The 13,730-nt window shown below is 54.8% G+C and overlaps 6 protein-coding genes across 6 annotated transcripts; 3 read left to right on the top strand and 3 right to left on the bottom strand.

Annotated features, from left to right (window-relative positions):
• Window positions 1–861: 861 nt before the first annotated feature.
• HETIRDRAFT_437396 (uncharacterized protein) lies at window positions 862–1,334 on the bottom strand (the record flags this gene model as incomplete). Its single annotated transcript, XM_009555131.1, has 2 exons — window positions 1,162–1,334; window positions 862–1,104 (listed from the first exon to the last, which is right to left on the bottom strand). A coding segment is annotated over exon 2 (159 nt), but the record flags the coding sequence as incomplete, so codon positions are not given.
• Window positions 1,335–3,325: 1,991 nt separating this feature from the next.
• Window positions 3,326–3,715, top strand: HETIRDRAFT_108361 (uncharacterized protein; the record flags this gene model as incomplete). Its single annotated transcript, XM_009555130.1, has 1 exon — window positions 3,326–3,715. One exon carries the CDS (start codon window positions 3,326–3,328, stop codon window positions 3,713–3,715), a length of 390 nt encoding a protein of 129 aa, XP_009553425.1.
• A 746-nt stretch (window positions 3,716–4,461) lies between these two features.
• On the top strand, window positions 4,462–4,911 carry HETIRDRAFT_242837 (uncharacterized protein; the record flags this gene model as incomplete). Its single annotated transcript, XM_009555129.1, has 1 exon — window positions 4,462–4,911. A coding segment is annotated over one exon (450 nt), but the record flags the coding sequence as incomplete, so codon positions are not given.
• A 1,041-nt stretch (window positions 4,912–5,952) lies between these two features.
• Window positions 5,953–6,962, bottom strand: HETIRDRAFT_456451 (uncharacterized protein; the record flags this gene model as incomplete). Its single annotated transcript, XM_009555128.1, has 3 exons — window positions 5,953–6,097; window positions 6,150–6,236; window positions 6,454–6,962. 3 exons carry the CDS (start codon window positions 6,960–6,962, stop codon window positions 5,953–5,955), a joined length of 741 nt encoding a protein of 246 aa, XP_009553423.1.
• Window positions 6,963–7,297: 335 nt separating this feature from the next.
• Window positions 7,298–8,060, top strand: HETIRDRAFT_456450 (uncharacterized protein; the record flags this gene model as incomplete). The annotated part of the gene is made up of 4 exons (XM_009555127.1): window positions 7,298–7,343; window positions 7,402–7,686; window positions 7,744–7,869; window positions 7,939–8,060. The coding sequence occupies 4 exons, from the start codon at window positions 7,298–7,300 to the stop codon at window positions 8,058–8,060; spliced, it is 579 nt and encodes a 192-aa protein (XP_009553422.1).
• Window positions 8,061–8,719: 659 nt separating this feature from the next.
• HETIRDRAFT_431137 (uncharacterized protein) lies at window positions 8,720–9,560 on the bottom strand (the record flags this gene model as incomplete). The annotated part of the gene is made up of 3 exons (XM_009555126.1): window positions 8,720–8,891; window positions 8,943–9,068; window positions 9,121–9,560. 3 exons carry the CDS (start codon window positions 9,558–9,560, stop codon window positions 8,720–8,722), a joined length of 738 nt encoding a protein of 245 aa, XP_009553421.1.
• Window positions 9,561–13,730: the final 4,170 nt, after the last annotated feature.

Raw genomic sequence — 13,730 nt, 5'->3', positions numbered from 1 at the left:
ATTGTCCCTGGCCCGCCGTCTGATCATCGAGTCAGAGTCAGCGATAATCTTCGACGCGCGATAATTGAGAACCATACCCGAACCCGAAGAACACGCCCACGCGAAGCGTCGGTCGAGGACAGCGTGCGATGCGCTGATGACCTTCTCCAAAAAATCGATCCGAAAAGGGGATGAATGCGACACGGATAAGGCCGGTGGGAACGCCCTGGGGCCGAGCGGCGTATCTTTGAGATCGGAGAATTCGGACGAATTGTACGAGGGGTTGGGGGTGCTGACCGGGACCCGTGTCCTTGATGGGACCAAAAAAAACAGACGCTGCGATCCTGTATGTGTATATGCATGTGCAGAGCTTCGGATCTGTCTGAACCTTCATACGGCCTCGGGCCCCCAAAAAGATGTCCGACCCGTGAAATATCAACCGCCTCTCTCGGTCACCGTGAGTCCCGGAGAGTGAGCTGGGGCCAAAAATTCCGCTATGAATACATGTTGCTGGCCGGAACTCCGAACTCGGTTTCGCATTTGCGCGCGAAACGTCGAAACCAGAGGTGGACGGGGTCCCGTGTCTTGCTCACGCCTGTTCACCTATCCCACTGCGCTGACAGAACCATGACTCACCAGCTCTGGATCGGCTAAGATCCTGATGAATGGACGAAGAAAAGGAAAAATCTGGGACGTTCCACCGACGATCTGGAAACCCCTGGAATGGGGCACTGGGGCGCAGGGTCGGTGACGTCACAGATATGGCGCCCACACAAGGTGCTATGGCGGACCCACAAGGCACCTAGGGCGAAGAAAACCCCTCTGAGAGCATCTCAACTCAATCAGAAGGGCGCAACACGGCGAGAAGAAAATTGCGCCAACGTCACGCTTAGGTCACGCCCGACGTGACACGAGCCCCAAGAGCCAGCGACAATCCCAACAGCCCGCTGGAGAGTGCCTGTGTGTATCTGGATGCTATGCCGGAGTGCGGGCTGATTCATTGGGAGATGGAGTGAGAGGTGTTGACGATCGTGGCGGTGCATTCAGATACTTATAAGTAGGGAATGATGCCACATCATGACGCCTGTGATGCCACACGTATAGCGGTGGCATGGAGCGGAGAACCTCACGAAAATATCAGAATCAGCAGGGTCGAGTCTCATTCGGTGGCAGGGGCAATACCTCGAACACGAGCCTCGCAGATGCCGTCAAACTTCTGCGTCTGATGAACGAGCGCGAAATGCACGCGGGAAACGCCTAACGAACAAACACGACACGACGAGCCTACAGGTGTCGGGATTCGGTGCTAACGTGGTTCGATAGCTGTAGGGGCACGCGCGTCGCTCCGGCGTCTAGCGGCCGCTGACCGTGCGCGCTTGGACGTCGCAGATATGCAGGCTGTCAGTCAGCGCGGCGTCGTTACGCAGGCTTGACTTGGGGATGATGCTCCGACCTATGGGGCATCTGCGCCTGTCAAGAGGCGGGTGTCACGGCGCGTGGCTGTGTTGTGCGGAATCGCGGATGGGTAAGTGGCTTGCTCGTGGAATAACGGGTGGATCATCGCGTTGAGCCCTCGGTTCCAGAGCGCACGAGCTGGACGTGTTGCGTAACTCGGCTGACGCGAGGCTGGAGCCCAGGATACAGACGGATCATGGATGCGGCTCAACGATGCGAGTGAATGGAGATGTCCCGCGGGGACTGGAATGCAGTCACTCACAATCTTACTTGCACCCGCAAATGCACATTCGGAACGATGCACATAGGAGAATCGATGTCGCCGGAGCGCAGCCGGGTCAAGGGATTGAGGAGCAAGGCGGTGCGGATGTATACGCCGCGGAGCATCATTTCGTGAGGTCATGCTCGAAAGAGAGGTCAACAGAGCAAAATGAAAGAAGTGACTTCGAAACAAGTAGCCATACTGACCGTTAAGCACCATAGACGTAACTGAGCAAACGGCCTGCTGCGGCCATTGGCGATACGTATGCATGCTGTGCTCGGTGGTGGTCATCGTCCTCGACGGCATCATCGAACGAAATTGAGCAATTCACCAGGAACACACTACGCAGCAGAGCTGTACGGAGAAGCCACGCATGTATCGCTCCAGCGATCCACCCTCGATGCCTCACCTTGCCTGTCTTTGTGATGCGTGAAAAGTCCAGTGACGACGGAGGATCTGCTCACCATGATCGCGTATACCAGTGAAAGCGCACGATGTTCGCAGGATCCTGCGACACTCCACGCTCTGACGACGAAGATCGAACGGGTGTTAGACTGTGAGACTGTGAGATCTCGAGACACTGCCGGAAGCTGTGCGCGACCTTGCGCGACCTGGTTCCGCAACCATTGGCAATGGCATTTCCAGCCCGACATGTCGAGCGATGCACGAGATATTCAAAAACGAGAAGAAGAAGAAGAAGAAAAGTCTGTACGCGACTGCGGGAGGAACGGATTCAAATGGAACGGGAAAAACAGTGCACGCGTGCTCGAGTGCCCCGGCTCAGAGGTGTGCCAGACGTGTCCCAACTCATCAGAAACGGGGATACATCTCCCTTTGGGTACGACGCAACGCGCCTGGCATACCTTGCATCAAGGGGCCATTCGTTCACGATGCGGAGCTGGAGGAGGGGAGTAAGTAGCGTCAGCGCTTATGGGATACGCCACGAGTTGAACAGGTGAGGAGCATGGGTGCAGGAGAAGCGCGTAGCCACGAGATGAAAACCACAGGGCAGCACAGCAAGTGGTGCGAAGCCTGCAAAGTGTCCAGATGGTTCTTCTCGGGTACCCAACCGATAGATGACTGTGGAGCCGTGACATATCGTATATGGTAAGGACTAGTATCTGTAGCGACATCTTTGGAGCAAGCTAGGCATCTCCGCACTACCAGAGGTCTGTGGAAGCGTCCTTGAGAAAGGCAGAGGAGATGCTTGGGAGATGAAGAGCTCCGTAGCGAAAGCGATCTGGACAGATCGCTGGAATCAGGGGGACGAGTTTGGACGTGTTATCAAACAAGGTCCGAAAGGCCCTTGGGGAGAGAGTAACTACAAGAGAAGGGTACAGGATTGCGGCGAGGTTGTTTAGGAAATGGGAGGTGGAGATGGTAGACACGTGAAGGAGACAGCAGATCTGGCAGTGTGCTCGATTCGCAGACCCAAAGCGTCGAAGGAGCCGAAGAAGAGGGGGAAGGCCCATACTTGCCAGGACGTCTGTACGCAGGTGACTGATTGGACGAGATAGCATGCGCACGGTGCGCATCCAAGGAGGCTGTCTCGATCTGCCAGCCAACGGTGCAAATAGGAGCAGCCTGGAGCCTTCTATATCGGTGGCAGGGGCTTGAATTGTTGCTTGCATGGAACGCGGCGGAGGTGGGGAGGAGAGGAGCGACCGCCTACGCCAGTCCTACGCCCACACGCAACAAGAGCCATGGCAAGGCGAAACCGCCGACGCTGGACTGAAGAGGAGTCGCCGATACTCGGGCCGGGATGGAGCTGTCTTTGTCAGCGTCTCATCTCGGAGCCACGGTCTGTGGCCTTTTGAGGCTGGGGCGCCGCCGCACCGCTCTGACAGACAGCGAAAGCGCTACATTCACGTCGGCCACAAAATTTCTCAGATCACAGACTTTGTCTTGTTCCTGTTCCACCGACCGCATATATACCCCGAGCGCTACGCCCCTGTCCCCCGGTCCTTTCTTCCACCCTCCTCCACCCACCACCATCCCACCACACCCCACACCGCCTAACCAGCTGCCCTCCCCACAATCCCTGCTTGCTACCTCACCGCACCTCCTGGCTTTGAGAGTCATCGAAGCACGGTTAGAGCGTCCCGCGCCGAGGATTATTGGTGGCACACACACCTCGAGGACGTTTACCACATCGTCTGATCACCGTCGACCCTCGCGTGGATTGCACCTACGCCAGGAGGCTCGCTCGTCTAGTAATCCTCCGTGAGTGTTCGCATTCCTGCACGCACGGGAGCCGGGGTGGACCGGATCAGCAGCCGGTGTGATCAGTGGCGCTGGGGGATTGGACGAGGGAGATAGCCCAATGTGCAGAAACTGCGCCGGGCTGTCGGCTTGCAAAAAGATTTTTCTTCTGATGGCGGCTCACGGCAGCTCACGGCCTGGTTCGACGAAACTGAGCGCATGTTGGACTACAGCCGGCGTCCCATGCCCCCTGGCTCGTCTTCGATTGCCTCTCTGTCTTCCTTCCTCCTTTATATAAGTCCTTCGCTAACGCCCTCTTCCCTCCCACAGCTCCTCCCCATCGCATTATATTCCTTTCTCATCCACCGAGTCCCGTCCCGTCCTGTCCATGGCCTCCGTCCCTGGTCCCTCCGTCCACCGCCACCCCTCTCCCTTCCGCAAACCCCAGAAGGTCTCCCGCTCGTCGGCCAGCCACTCCACCCCGACAGTGAGTAATCACAGCCTCCACGCCTCATACTCCGTCCTAACCCCGATCCACCCAGTCCTCGTCCAGCAGTAGCGATCCGTACCATGGAAACGAGCACGTAGCAAAGCTAAGTGCTCGGTTCGTCTCACATCTCTTCGCCTGCCCCGACGCACCTCTGCCCATCTCCGCCGCCTCCACCCCCACCCCGCGACTGGACCACTTCATCGCCTACGCCCTCCATCGGACACGACTCCACACCGCCGTCACATTCGCCTCCCTCTACCTCCTCCAGCGACTCAAGGCCCGCTTCCCCGCTGCCAAGGGCTCTTCGGGCCACCGACTATTTATTTCAGCGTTCATGATTGCATCCAAGATTATCTGTGACGACACCTACTCCAACAAGTCCTGGTGCATCGTGGGCCAGGGCATGTTCGCCCTCCGCGAGATCAACCAGATGGAGCGCGAGATGTGCAGCTATCTTGAGTGGCAGCTCAACGTCGAGCCTTCGATTCTACGCGATTTCGAAGCGCAGGTGCGCCGCGACTTCGCCGGCCCTGGACCCTACCCTCAGATCGTCCTGCCCCAGCCCTCGCCCTCCACCTTCCCGCACTCCATCCCCACCGCATCCGCATCCACCTCCACCTCTATCCCCATGTTCGGCCCGCGGACCTCGCCTCCCAAGCCCGCGCAGCCCGCCATCGCGTCGCACTCCATCTCGTATCCCCCCACCCCCGAGACCCCTGCGTCGTCGCATTCCACCTCGACCTCCCCTGCGTCGTCTATATCGCCGCAGACGCCCCAGGACCCCCAGGTCGGCGACTTCGTCAAGGTCCTCTCGGGCTCTGCGTCGTCGACCAATATGGACCTCGCGGGCGACGCGATCATGATGCCACCCGTCACCACGCACTCCATACCCCTCCCTTCCGCCAGCAAGCCGTCTTCAAAGCCGTCATCCCCGGAATCAATACGCTCCGTTCACGTCTCTCCCGCATCGTCGACTCATCATCCAAAATCGAAAGCTGGCCGTGACATGTTCGCGTACGCGACACGGACCGTCTGGTAGCTGAAAATGTTTGCGCTTTTTTGTGTCTTATTTCTTTCTTTTGCTTGCACATCTATCTCCGATGGTCTTCCATCCGCTAATTGTATAAGACTCTTACTGATCGTTCATAGCTTCGTCCGTGCTTTTTATTGCCCCACGACCTCGTATCTATTCTATTAGCCCCCTTATCCCCCCGCCCTCGCATCTTTTGCGCCCTCATCATTCGTTTCTCGCTTGCAGGCCACGGTTATGGATTATAGCACGTTCATTGGGTGCTCTTGGGGTTCCGGTCAGGTTTATCTGCATTTCATTTGCATCGTCTCTCTCTCCGCACGTATCTCTTCATCGCATGTTTGTATTTTTGCATCATACACATCTAGGCATAGGCAGTCAAAAAAGAATCCAATTATGTGACTACGAAGAAGTTTATCCATTATTCCACGTTGCGCTGCGCTGCGCGATCTGTCGTTTCGAATCGTACTATTAAGCTATCATGCAATATCATGCAAATAAATCGAGGTGAGGTGAGCGGTGGAATCATTTTTTTTAGAAGTCTATGAGGGCGCGAATATCGGTCGAGCTGGGGCCCGTGATATCGCCGCGGCTAAACGTGACGATCACGACATCGGCGCGTGCCGCCGTCGGGGTTTGTCGGGCCTCGCGCTCTCGATACTTACGCTTCGATACGACGCTACGGACGTCGGGCACGTCCACCTGCCGCTCCCTATCCTCCCTATCTCTACCCGCCCTGCCCTGCCCCGCCCCGCCGCGTCAGGCCCCGCCCCTGCCCCACTTTCTCCAGACTGCTCCCGGCGCTGCTGCGCCTCGGCCTTTTCGGCATATCAGCTGTCGGTCTCTTTCGGCCTTTCAGTGCGCGTTGGCGTAGGTTGGCGTCGTGCGGTTTACGACAGCGTGATGATGACTGACGCGCTGACGACACGCGAACGGCAGGGCTGTCGCACGCACCATATCTCGCACACTTACAGTTAGAATGATCCCGCCTCGTGTCGTTCATCATTTTTTTTTAATAGTAACCTTCGCACGTACGGTAACGGATGTGAGCAAAGAGGCGCAGCGTGTTCGGGTTTGCGTGAAACGGGACGACGGTCAGCGCCTTCGTGGGACGACGACGAGGCCGCTGCTCTGTGCGTGCAGGTCTGAGCTTCGACGCGGCTGGATTGGGCGTGCGGCGCTGGCCCACACCATCGCGCACGTCGCCCGTTAATGAACTCCTCGCGGTGCGCGGTCCAGGCAACACTCACGACGTCGCGCGGCGCGGCGCGGCGTGTTCCCAAGCCCTCCGTTCTGTCGTATATGGGGCCGTCGCTCACGTCCGCAGGGCGGCGCCGCCAGCCACAGGGGCCCGCAATAAGCAACAGACCCTGCCTGCATCGGGGGCACGCGGCCCGAGCGTCCGGCGCATATTGCAACTGTTGCAGCGAGGCGAACGTCTTCTCTGAGTGGAATGTTCCCCGGAAGACACGTGTTGGAGTACCTTCCTGGTGATGGTCGATGCTGTCACGTCCGAGCCTGCATTTGGAAGCTCGTAAGAGCATCTCGCTGGTTGTGCGCTTGGGCGGACTTGGCCTTCACGCGTTCACGTACAGAGCGTGCTAGAGCGTGCCCTGAGACCCCACTGTCATTTGTTTGATAAATGTGCAGATTTCACAGAGCCTTGTTCGACAGCGCAGAACCATCTGCATCAGCACCGAGGCCATCTTGTCCCCAAACGACCCGCTCGCGAGCTGAAGCACCACATCAATAGTAGTGGTGATTCTGATCTCGCAGGGCTAACATGGCCCACTCAGCCTCCTCGCGTTTACTGCTGGCATGGAAGTCCCAGGTTTACAGATACAGATACGCTGCTTAATAGACGCCCATTAGCGCGGAGATGAGCCCCCTGATGGCCATAAGTACCTCCCTTGCAGCAGCAGGCGGTAGCCTAGGCGCTGGCGCTGGTCCCTCAAACTGATGGCCGGCGCTTTAGGTTTTCAGACGGTCTGCCAGCGGAGCCGTCTAACGTCCATTGTGGGTCCCCCGCGAGGGTGAGGAGCGACACTACCTCGTGCGCGTCCCTCAATCTACCACTCGCAGCCCTTCCTGGCGCGAGCGAGCGAGCGACCACCCTGTGGCGCGCGCGCGTTCAAACGTCTCTTTCGCTCGGGCCGTTGGGCATCAGAAAGGCTATCACGGCACGCGTCGAGGGTCGGAACTCCATCCTGCACAAGCCGTCTGGCACAAGTTGGCACAAGCTGCGCTCGGCCCTCCGTCGAGATCGCTGTGCGCTGGATCGTGCTCCTCAGATCTAAAAATTGAACTCCGTGCAGGTCTTCTCAGGGTGCGAGTCGAACTCCGTGCAGGTCTTCTCTCAGGCTGCGAGCATCTTCGCGACTTCTGCGGGACACGTTTTACCATTGGGGGCAACGGGGCGTGGGTCATGGGGTCGCCTCGTGGCTCTGGATCGTGCGCTTTATCAGCTCACGCTGGACAGACCCTGGGCGTGGAGACTGTCGATAAATACTCATACCGCAGGTCGTGCTGCGCGGCCCGCGTTCGAAATGGGAGAAAACGGCCGTGTTATATTCAGGGTCCAGCTAGCTTCGTCCACCGTCGGAACGGATGCGGGCTTTCGTGAGGATCAAGGCCTCACATGACCCTGTACGATACCGCCCAAAGCAGGACGTCGTTCCTCCGACGTCAATTGTCTCTCAGAGCGAGCATGCATGCAGTGTATATGCAATATGCCATAATGCAGCTTCTGTTTGCAAGTGCTGCTGTCGCGCGAGCGTGGGTAGGTGCGCGGATCAGCGTCACTGATGGGGCCGTCCTTCTTCTCTCTCGTCTGCATGCTGCCCTTGATCCTCTTTGTTCTCGTGATTGCTGCCAGGCGGGCCCAAGATACGTGTGTCCAGCCGGGGATGGCTATCTGATATCTGGCGCGCGCGACTCATCGGCCATCGCGCATCGATCTCTGTGGTCCCCCACACCGACGCCACCGGTCTGGGGCCGTGTGCGCCCTCGACATCATGGACTCATCACGGCTACGGGATCTGAGCGACATCGTCTACAAATTCGCGAATCCAAAAGTTGCTGCTGGTCCGTTAGCGATGCGGCTGTTTGCGCGTCTCTGTTCGAGATACGAAGAGTCGTTTACTCGATAGGGTTGGATAGGATTGGATAGGATTGGGTTGTGTTCTGGAGAGCAACGTACAGATGACGATAGGCTATGAATATCATTATTGTTTGCATGCTTTCTGTGCATTGTTGTTTTATGTAATAATAATGGGGTACCGGGCCGCCGCTCGGAGGACTTTCAGGGACTTTTCGATATTCGAATGACCTCGTGCATGGCCATTCGGAATTTCTGCGGCTGGTGACTGCATCTCGCTCTCTCTACTTCTGCAATTGTTTTGAGTTCACGTCTCTCTGGCTGGCACGACGTCGTTTCAGCGCCCATCCTTGGCTCCGTCGACGCGTCTTGTGACCTGGCAAGTCGTTGCAAGTTTGCAGCGTGCGTTTTCCCGAGTCTCGCCTACCGTGTATCGAGTGGACGAGCCCTCGAGGGTTCGTGGTGGCGATCAGACTGCCTGGCATCTTTCATGGCACGAACTTCGTCATGGCCGTCATCGTACACCTTTTTTGAATCCCTGCCAGAGCCAGACCTGCCAGACCAGGGCAATATCTCCCTGATGATGGTCTCGTGCGCGCACTGACGTTTCGTGCAACAAGCGCCGCAGGCAAGCAGCACCTCGAGGCTGCGTGCGGGCCGCGATGCAGAGCTGTAGTTTGAATAGGCTCCCGGGTGTGTCATCGTATGTCATCGCGCAGGCTGACTTGGCAAACAGGGGGCTCGCATTTGGCCTTTCGCTTCCTTGTACTAGGCGGACAGGGCTGAGCCTCCGGCACTGGCGCTCTATGCGCTCATCTCCTCCATTTGAGCGATCCTTGGACCCTAAACGATACATGTCACCAATGGCGCTGTGTGCCGCGTCATGAGCGCAGTCTTTTCCACACGTCAGGGCCAAGACATTGTAATCCCCAAGGATGACGGGGAGAGGCATCCGGTCGCGGTGATAGTCGCAGTCGCTCAGTGTGTGCTTCCTTGTGTCTTTTCCAATCGTGCCCTTCGATTCAATATATTGTACCAGCGACATCAGGCGCACAGCGCGCCACATACGCCGACGATCCCAATTATCGACGCTTATCGGCACTGGTGGCGGGCCCGCATTATCAACACCCGTGGCTCATCTTCAATGCGCAGTGTGAAGCGTCTACTTCTTTGTTGAACCCTGAGGGGGCAACCGAGGACAAGCCAGGGTCCATAAACGTGTGAGACCGCTTCGTAAGGTTCAGCTTGTCAGTCATACCTCCACCTGGTAGGGTGCTTCCTTATGTTCTTCGTTCCAAGCGGCCGTCAATTCCATCGAGTACATTTACATATTCCGCGCTCGGACGGTGCAGAGAGCTGCTTCGTCCAGCCAAATCACGAGTTCGTCATTTACTACGGGGGTCTTCTATTCAATTCAACATACTGCCGCTGATTTCATGGTGTGTGGATCTGGTATTCCAGTCGCCGGCCCCGGGCCAGCGCTAACGCTTCTCCTCGATTTAGGCAGCGCACGGCGCCAGACTCTGGCGTCTGTGTGTGTATGGCTCCGATCGACCGGGTTCTGTCTGGTTTTGGAGATCGACGTGCAAACCGGCGCGCAAACACGAAATCCTAAGAGTCCTTCGCGCAGTCGATTGATTCCCTCTGTCGCTCAGCGACGAGTGTTTTTGGAAGATCGCAAGTCTGCCTTCTATTTATGTATGCTGTTATACTCGCAGCGTGCCATTCCATGGTGACCGTACAGGCTTTATCGGTGTATCAGGATCCCAGATTCAGGACCCTGCCAGCGCTATCGTCATTTATCTTGTTGGCTTACTGAATCAGGCAATCCGCTTTGTAGGCTCCTTATGGCCAACAGTCGCGAGCTCATTGTTGTTCCATTCCGTCATTCCTATTCTTGTTTCCATCGCGCGACATCTGCCGCCGTAATACCCCTGTAAGTGGGTCGATGCGGTGCCACCTATGTAGTAGTACGTCCCCGAGTTGATGTGATTCTCTCCTTTGCGCACCGTCTTGGGCTCATCAAAGAATGATGCATCTCTAGGAACAATTGCCCGCCCCCGCCCGTGGATCTTCCGCGCACAGCTTTGACACCGAGTATCCCGCCACTGCATCGCTCGGTTTCCTTGAGTCGTGTTGGTAATTCATGTGTGACATCACTCGGGCCAGCCCATCATACGCGATGCTCGGCCTTCGAGGCCATCAACATGCTACGAAGCCCGTTTCCGTGGCAAAAGTTATGCAACGTCTAGATACTTGTATGGCATCTTATGAGATACATCATGCTAGGAAATGGGCCGTCCTTTGTTAGGGTTCTGTTGACCCGCGGGGCTTCAGGCAAGTGCTCTTGAGAAGCTGTGGAATCGGAAACTAATCATCGTTGTTTTTGTCTATCTTGGTCTCGCCCTTGCAATAGGTATCATTGACCAGCAAAAAATGTTGATGTCATTCGGTGCGTGTATCGAATCACAAAAGACCGAAACGCTTCACAGGTTAACGCTCACTGCGCATCGGGTTCACACCGAATCCACTACCAGGATATTCGCAGCGCCAACACGCACGCGCGCTCCTCGTGGAACCCGTGACAAAGCATCCAACATACCCTGGCCTTTGTCTTCTGGTTCCTGTCTTGTTCCAGAAGACGTCGTTGTGGCGTTTTAAGCTCGCATCGTCCCCGAGCCAGCGTTCTTTCTGGAGACTTCCTGCCTCAACGATCTGATCCAATCTGTCTCGTGAACCACCGAACTGGGCCGTATCTCTGCGTTTGGTCGTGCCCCGATGGCGCTCCGTCGCACGGGATGCTCGCCCACCACGCATGTTCATCTGATCATTGCGGCAGGGGATGATTGGTCATTGAAATCGTCCCAGGCATGTCGTGCATAGCCCTCAAGGCATGCCCTCAAAGTCAACTCGTTCAGCTGATTAACTCGCTAGCCTCACTTCGGCATCCTCTTGAGTTTCCAGTGATCACTTTCATTCCAAGAGGGGCCGCAAAGTATGCCCCACATACCGTTGGTAGCGCACGTACCACAGGATACCACAGGCCTAGCCACTTGGGATCTTAAAAAGTCCGATGCCTTCTTGAGCTATCTGTGGCCCTTCGGGTATGAGATTTGTACGTTTCTCATTTCTCTCGAGTGTGATGCGCGTGTTTTGCTTTGCTTCTTTCTTTTTTTTCACTCAGGGTCCAGGTCTATTGCGTCACTGGAAGAGACACCCTTCGGGGGTCTCTGGCCTTTGCAAAGTGTCCGCGGTTCGCCCTACGCCGCATAGCAGCCTACGCTTGTATCGTTCACATTGTCTCATGCAAACTCTAAGAATCGGCGTATGCATGTACCAGGCAAGGGATACTCCGAGAATTCCGTGCAGCGTGTGCGTGTCGCCGCTTGGTAGACACGCGTCAGGTCGGCACGCAGGGATGGATCCCGGCCAGGCCGATCATTGACTAGCAATGTTCCACGTTCGACAGTGCCTGCACGCCTTTCTCACAGATGCCTTGTCCGTGCAAAGCTCGATCTCGATCTTGCCCAGGTCGCTCGCAGGCGGGACCCTTAATCGTAGCCGTGCGTTATCATGTCGTATCGGACGAACCGCGAACGTCGCGAGAGGCCGCATGATTCGCCATTGGCTCGACCCGGTGGCTCTGGCGTTTGTGCAGCATTCTCGTTCCTTATGGAAGTTGAGTCTGGAAGGCAACCTCCGGGCGACTCTTTTCGAGACGATGGCTCTTCACGGTTCACCTCGCTACCCGGTTAGGCTCGCATTCGCACGTTCGTGCTCGCCAATCGATGGAGTGGACTCGGGGTCGGCCACGGAGATAGCCTTGTCCATACACAAAGCAAAGTGGCTCCCGAGTATTGTTGACTTTCATGATCACCGCCAGCACCACATACGCTCTCTTGTCCGCACTTGATATTTGCTTCTTTGTCCACTGAAGGTTTGACTGGTGCGACAAATGATACCCCTCATGTACATGCCCCTCCAGCGAGTGAGCTGTTCATCGAAGGTCGAGAGCCTTCCACCAATGCATTGTGGAATCGAAAAGTAGTATCTCATGCGATCGTACTTGGAACGGGCATTGGCATTTCGGTTAACGGCTTGTTCGGTCGATAATCGCTAGACGATGTCAAACACGGTGAAGGGTCTCACCTAACGCGCGTTCCAGACCTGTTCCTTTACCTTTGATTCATTCTCGCAATATGAACCTGACAGCGTGTGCTCACGAGTCTCATCTCGTCGGCACCACTACTCTACCCTAACCTAGAGCTGAACCTACAATCTTATACCTACAAGCACTCTAGCAAGGTTTTTTAGACTACTAAGCTATAAGGTCTAACTTACTTAGCTTGGTAATTTAAATATATATACTTATTTTGGACAGTCTCAATACATTTAGTTCTATTCTATATTCATCTCTTATTTCTTTCATCTATAAGTAAGTTGATAAATACCCCCAAAATAAGGCTTTCAGAATATAAGTCTAGATACTAGATACTACTACTAAAAACTAATAAACCATTGAGAATACACTCTATATGAGGAGAAAATATTTATGGCACTTACTCAATCTGAAATTTGGATATGTAAAATAACAATTAGGACAGTGCTTTCTTAAAAGACTCTAGTAGTATAAATAGCATCATATTGATTTGCAGATTTAATCATGGTTATAATTATTGATAATTAGATAAAATACATTATAATTAGCACTAATTAGCACTGTTGATAATTATGTATAATTATGATTTAATAAAAGGAGGGAGGGGTTTCCAGATGTGGTAGAATGTTACACTCTAATATAACAAATCTTGATCCAAAAATCAGTTTTTGTCCCATTCATAGTATAGACCAAAACCCCTGGTTTTCCTATAAGATAGCGTCCACATATATGGACCAAACAGTGGCTAGATCATAATATTGATAGTGGCAAGTCTTAGCAAGCACCTTTTATTTTTTAACTTTACCTCTCTCTATATTGCATAGTGGCCAACTATAGGTTCAGAAACAGCTGGTTAATTGGAGTTCTACTACTCTAACAGGGGTTCTATTGAAGACCAGCTTAGCTTGCCTGACTATAATGACTTCAACAATAAATAGCTTTATATGGACAAGGAAATGGGATTTTTGAGATAGTGTGGACCAAGAATGGAAATTTTGATATGCCATCTTGCAGTATGGACTAGAAACAGAAATTATGAGGTCCCATCCCATTATA

This window comes from Heterobasidion irregulare, assembly GCF_000320585.1.
Source record: "Heterobasidion irregulare TC 32-1 unplaced genomic scaffold scaffold_14, whole genome shotgun sequence".
Lineage (NCBI taxonomy): Eukaryota > Fungi > Basidiomycota > Agaricomycetes > Russulales > Bondarzewiaceae > Heterobasidion > Heterobasidion irregulare.
This window is presented reverse-complemented; position numbering and strand designations above follow the sequence as displayed.